This window comes from Tupaia chinensis, unplaced genomic scaffold, assembly GCF_000334495.1.
Source record: "Tupaia chinensis unplaced genomic scaffold, TupChi_1.0 Scaffold000290_1, whole genome shotgun sequence".
NCBI classification, from domain to species: Eukaryota; Metazoa; Chordata; class Mammalia; order Scandentia; family Tupaiidae; genus Tupaia; species Tupaia belangeri.
The window spans coordinates 739211-746065 of NW_006159775.1; the positions used below are offsets into that span (position 1 = coordinate 739211).

A 6855-nucleotide genomic window follows, 5' to 3' on the forward strand; every position below is an offset into this window, starting at 1 on the left:
TGTATAGTATTCTCAACTGGACTGGTCTGGGAAGTATTTCATGATGGGTGAAGTCTTTTAACAAGAAAAATGAGAAATAGTGACTGACTGTTTTTAAAAAAATTATAATAATAATAATTATTGGGAAATTCATGGAAAAGACATTGAATGATAAAGCGGGGAGATTGATGTCTCTGCATTGACCGACATGCATGGCATTCCCTTTTGAAAAAACAATGGAAGTCAATGTAAAGTTATATGTAATCCAATGTAATATAAAGAAGATTATGATGATAATATAAATTTAAAAAAAAAAAGATACTTAATGAAATATCATTGGATTTGGGGAACACCGTCTAAAACAACTAATATGTTAATTAAATATTATGGTGTCAGAGAATCTTAGAGATGAAAGCATAAGAGACAGAAGTATATTATTAATGAGAGGGACTATTTTACATTTTTGTGATTCCTTTTGATCTGACTTTATTAGAATACAGGTGGAATTTCACATCTGCTTCTGTATTTACTCTACTGTGATATCACATATCATCACGTGGCCACTAGAAATCTACTGTGTACCTGTGACAGAAAAAGACTAGCAGATAATCTAGTCTAGCAATTCTTTTTAGTTTTGGTTTCAAGACTCCTTTAGATTCTCAAAACTGAGGACTCCAAAGAGCTTCTGATTGTATGAACTATATGTACCAATATTGGAAATTAAGTTAGAAATACCATTTCAGAAATTAAAGCAAAAATTTGGAAAATGCTTGTTTAATAGTTTACTGAAAAATAACAATGAGACAAGTCAGCAGGTGGCATGGTGATTAGGGTGCTGGACTCCCCACATGGCTGGTTCGAGTCCCAGACCTGGTGGCTTGATTCTTCTCTTACCCTCTCTATTTCTAGTGAATTAAAAAAATAATAAATAAAATGAAATTAAAATAATTAGTTTTAAAAAGTGAGTCTTGGGACCAGCAGATGGCACAGTGGTATATCACTGGACTCCCATGTGGCCAACCACAGTTCAAGTCCCAAACTCAGTGGCTTCAAAATCATGCCAGGCATGTGTGAGTGCATACCCAAAATCCTGGGAAGAGAAGTTATTGTAGTGTGGTCATTCCTCCCAGAACGGTGATTTCTCACTTCCCCTCTCACTGTCTCTGTCTCTCCTCCACCAAGAGCATGTGCCCCAAAGCAAAAACCTCTTAAAAAAAAAAAAAAAAAGCCTCAATACATGTTAACATAATTATATGTTTGATAATAATTTTTGGCCTTATAGATTTTACAAACCTCTAAGGGTCCCCTGGAACTAGTCTAACACTTCACTTTTCAGATGTTTACTAATGTACAAGCTAGAATCAACAGAGTGATAATGCCTTGCCTAGGGGAGAAAAAAAAAAAACAAAAAAACAGTGGGCCAGCCTGTGCTGTGGTGGCTAAGGCGGCTAGATTCCACATGGTCAATAATGCAGTTTAAGTCCAAGACCCAGCAACTGGAGAAACACACTAAGTGTGTGTACATGTATGCCCAAAATCCCAAAAGGAGAAATGGAGAAGGGATTATGGCATGACCATTCACAAGGAAGATGCTTTATTACTTTTTCTCTCCTCTCTCACTCCAGTGAGCACATGTGCCCAGTAGCTTGCCTGTGCCAGAAACAGACCTAGAAGCCAGACCTGAACTGCAGTCTCAACATGGGCCCTGATTCAGGTTCCAATCAAAGGCTATGGGTTACTGGAGGGGGCGGCATCCTGCCATATCAAGAGGTCATGTCATGCCTCTACCTCATCCTGACCACTACTTGTTCTATGTTCTTCAATTTCCAATTGCATAACACCAGGTAACACTAAGAGAAAAAAATGAAAGAAAAATAACTAACACTTTATCAGTACGATAACAACTGAGATCAGCTTTATCAGGTTAATACTTACAGCCATCCTGTTTGTGAATCCATTGTACACAATTGACTCGACCAGCATGACCATTCAGGTTGGTAACAACAACCCTTTTCTTTGAAAAGAAAATGTCAGTTAGTAAAGTTGAATTTATCCTATTAGGGAATTAAGAAATTATTATAAATCAGATTTCAGTACTTTCAATGCTAATAAAAATAACAAGTTTACATCAAACAGATTTATCTTCAATTCATAAACTTTTTTGGGGGGGAGGTTTTTGCTATAGGGCACGTGTGCTCGCCAGAGAGAGAAAGAGAGACGGAAAGCAAGAAATCACCCCCGAGGAGGGATGGCCATGCCACAGTCCCTTGTCCTCCACTCTCCTCTCGGGATCTTGGGCACGCATGCACATGCACGTGGTGTGAGTTTAAGCCTCTGGGTCTGGGACTCGAAACACAGTCGACTACTCATGTAGTGACACAGCCATTACGCCAACTGCTGGTCCCACAATTCATAAACTTTTAAATTGGCTTAAGTTGTCCTTTCAGTCTAAGTTATACCTGCCTTTGTCAGCATTCTCATTCGTAGGGTCCACAACACTCACTCACATTCAGCTCTCAGGTCTTCATCGGCCCAGTCCTGCTCACCTTCCCACAGTGCCCACAGCCTTTTTGCCTGGGTAGCCTCTCTAGATACCTCTGACTAGTAGAGCAACCTCCTCTCTGTGCTCCCACAGGCTTCAAAATCTACCTCTATCCTACTTACACCAATCTGAGGGTTTTCCTTAACATTAAAAATAAAAATTTAAAAAACCCTTGGGATGGGACCAGCAGTTGGCATAATGGCTATGTTGCTGGACTACCATGTAGTCCACTGCGGTTCAAGGACTGGACCTGGTGACTTAAATTCATGCTGGGCACGTGTGCATGTGTGCCCACGATCCCAAGAGGAGAAGGGATTACGGCATGGCCATCCCCAAGAGAGGAGGTGTGATTTCTTGCTTTCTGTCTGTCTCTGTCTTTCTGGTGAGCGCATGCACCCTAAAGCAAAAATCTCTCTCAAAAAAACAAAAAAACCCTTTGGGGGGCCGGCAGATGGCATGGTGGTTGAGGGTGCTGGACTCCCACATGGCCAACCATGGTTTGAGTTCTGGATCTGGCAGCTTGCTTCTCACTTTCTCTTTCTCTCTCTCTGGCTCTGTCCCTCTCTGGTCAAATAAATTAATAAATATATTAATAAAGTTAAATAAAATAATTCTTAAAAAAAACCTTTGAAGAGAAATTTGTAATCAAAGCAAATAAATTTTTCAATAAAACTTTTCTTTTAGAAATATTATTACAATCCCAGATTCGGTGGCACTTGTGCATGCATGCCCAAGAGGAGAATGGAGAAGGGATTTCGGTGTGGTCTTCCCCCAAGGGGGTGATTGCTTGCTTTCTGTCTCTGTCTGTCTCTGTCTTTCTGATGAGTGCAAGCACCCTATAGCAAAAACCTCTTTAAAAAAAAAGAAGTATTACACCGGCAGGTGACATGGTGGTTAAGGATGCTGGATTCCCACACGGCCATCTTGTTTGATTCTTGGACCTGGTGGCTTGCTTGCTTTCTCACTACCCACCCCCTTACTCTGTCCCTCTCTGGTCAAATTAAAATAAATAAAGTTAAATAAAATAATTCTTTAAAAAATTATTACTACATTAACATTATATTATCATTGCTACAATCAATATTTTTAGTATTTTTTATTTTTTACATTTAATCATTGTATAGCTCCACAGCATACAAAATGATTCTTCTCAGCATGAAGACACTGCATATCATTCTAGTCAAAGACATTATCATACACATTATCATCAACAGATTATTTTCCATTTTTGTATCCATTAAATCTCTTGCTTTTTTGGGCCAGCAGGTGGCATACTGGTTGAAGGCATTAGACTCCCACATGGCCAGTGATGGTTGAGTTAGAATGGGTGACTTGTTTTCTCTATTTCTCTCTCTCTCTCTCTGGTCAAAGTGAAAAATAATAAATAAATAAATATATAAATCTTTTTTTAAAAAAGTTTTGCTTCCCTCCCCCCCCTTTGATCCCCTCCTTCTGCACCCAAAGCATACAAATTACCGGCTCACTTTGCATGTTATAGCCCATCACGTAGTGTGTCCTTTAGCCCTAGTGACACAGAGTCACAGGGCCCAAAATACTAAGGTCCTCATACATCAGATCCCTGCAAGGTCTGACACCAGGTTCCCAGCAGAGCCTCGGCCTGTTTCTTTCACCATCATCCTACACTGAAGCTGCCTCACTTCACTCTCCCACTGCTGAAGGTTTTAACTTATGACGACCTTGCCTTTGCCTTTCCAGCCCCTTTCCTTGTTGGTTGCCAACAACAATGGCTTCTCATCTTACATGCCAGCTAGAATTCTCTTGGCTAAGAAAAAGAGACACAGAGGCAAACGTGTGTAAACTATTTCACACATAGGTTATTCGAGGTTGGAAATCAATGTATTTCATCATCTCTCCACTAGACTAAATAAGAATTCCTAAATGGACAGGCGTTATTACTAGTTTTCTTAGTGTCTTCATTATCTAGCCCATGGCTACCCCATAGAGGAACCTCAAAAAAATGGTTAATGAGCATCATTTCCAAATCTTTATTTTAGCATTTAACATGCTTCTGTTCCTACATTTAACCAAAGTTTCAACAGCAAATATTAAACAAAACAAAGCACTTTGTAGCTGTAATATACCTTTGGGGGCCAGTAGTTAGTGTAGTGGTTGAGGTGCTATGCTCTCATATGGTTAACTGTGGTTCGAGTCTTGGACCTGGCAGCTTGCTTTCTCATTTTCCCTCTCTCTCTGTCACTGGTGAATTAAAATAATAAAAACTAAATAAAATTAAATAATTTTTAAAAAGAGTCAATATGCTTTTTTTGATATGTTAAGAATCCCCATGAGACCAACAGATGGAGTAAAGGTTGCATTGCTTTACTATTCCAGGTAGTCAGCCATGGTTTGAATCCCAGACCCAGTGGCTTAAAAATCATGCTGGGCGTGTGTGCTTATGTGCTCAAGATCCCAAGGGGGAATGGAGAAGGGATTGTGGCATGGCCATCCTCCCTGAGGAATGATTTCTCACTTTCTGTCTCTCTGATGAGCACATGAACCCTATAGCAAAAATCTCTCTCAAAAAAAAAAAAAAAAAAAAAAACCTCCTAAAATGCATGCTCACCAGATTCTCATTAAATATGTGATGGCACAGGCATAAATCCACTGTACTGCTACTCAAAGATGGCGTTGGGCAGTTGAATCAGTCCTTGGTTGATGGTCACTATAAGGTTTATCCTTGGTTTTATGTGCTTTCTCCTGCCACTTAAGAAAGCATGGCATGGCTAAGGTGGGTAGGTGGCGCAGTGGTTAAGGTGCTGGACTCCCACATGGCTGACCAGTTTGAGTCCCAGATCTGGCGGCTAGCTTTCTCATTTTCCCTTTCTTTCTCTCCCTCTATCCAAATTAATAATAAATAAAATTTAAAATGTGTAAGTCTTTTTTTAAAAAAAAATGCATGGCAGGGGCCAGCAGGTGGTGTAATGTTTATGTCACTGGATTCCCACATGGTCAGTGCAGTTTGAGTCCCAGACCCAGTGGCTACAACTCACACTGGGCACATTTACGGGCATGCCCAAGATCCCGAGAGCAGAATGCAGGAGAAGGGATTATGGCGTGGCTATCTCCCCTGGGGGTGTGATTTCTCCCTTTTTGTCTCTGTTTCCCTTGGGAGCGCACATACCCTATAACAAAAAACTCTTCTTAAAAAATATATAAAAAAGAATGCATGGCAAGAAACAAAACCTGGAAAGAGATAAACAAGCTCAAGGCAGGAAAAGTGAATAAAAATACTTCATAAATGTAAACCTGCAAAATGTGTGAGGATATGAACCAACTTAATAAAACAATAAAGTAAGAAACACAGAAAGCCATCTCCTGTACTGCACTTCAACGTTCTGTACTTCAGTTTTTATATTGAGTCTCCTTTTGAGATGCAACATTAACTGTAACAGTCCTAAAGTAGACACTGGGAATAGGGTCATAATGAACCTCGGAGCATGCAAAAACTACTCACTTGAGAAGTCCGCTAAGGAAAGAGACATGAAAATTAGCAAATGACTGGGTGTAAGCACTGCCTTTCCTTCTCCAAAACAGTATTTTCTTTAAAAAGCCCACTCCTGGGACCAGCAGTTAGCGTAATGGCTATGTCGCTGGACTCCTACGTAGTCGACCGCGGTTCACATCCCAGACCCAGTGTCTTAAACTCACGCCGGGCGTGTGTGCATGCGTGCCCAAGATCCCGAGAGGAGAATGGAGGAGAAGGGATTGCGGTGTGGCCATCCCCCCGGGGGGTGATTTCTCGCTTTCTGTCTCTCTGTCTGTCTGGCGAGCGCACGCGCCTTATAGCAAAAACCTCTCCAAAAAAAAAAAATTAAAAATTAAAAATTTTTAAAAAAATAAAAAGCCCACTCCCGGGGGCCAGCAGATGGCATAATAGTTAGGTCACTGACCTCCCATGTAGTTAACTTTGGTTCAAGTCCTGGACCTGGTGGCTTAAACTCACACCCAGTGCCAGTGCATTCCCAACATTGAGAGAGGAAATGGAAGAGAAGGGATTGCAGCCACCAGCCCCCACCCCACCCTGGTGTGATTTCTCGCTGTCTCATTCCAGACAGTGCACCTGCCCTCTAGCAAAAATCTCTTAAAAAAAAAAAATCAACCCTGTAGCTACAAGAGATAAGATTTCATTGAAATTCAACACATTAACCAACATTGAGGGAAATAAAGAAATGAAACACCACCTATGGGATGATGTCTTTCATTCATTCTTTAATTTCCATTCCTTTTAAACTCAAACTGATTCTTTTTTGAGGATTATTGTATTTAATTTTATTTATTCACTCATTTAGTTTATAATTTGACCAGAGAGAGAC

General features: G+C 40.3%; 1 protein-coding gene across 1 annotated transcript in view; it reads right to left on the reverse strand.

Annotated features, from left to right (window-relative positions):
* Positions 1-6855, reverse strand: part of ELP2 (elongator acetyltransferase complex subunit 2) — a 47027-nt gene that overhangs the window by 39480 nt on the left and 692 nt on the right. Inside the window, exon 2 of the mRNA XM_006150518.3 lies at positions 1915-1993. Coding sequence (XP_006150580.1) covers positions 1915-1993 — 79 coding nt within the window. The remainder of the gene's footprint in view (positions 1-1914; positions 1994-6855) is intronic.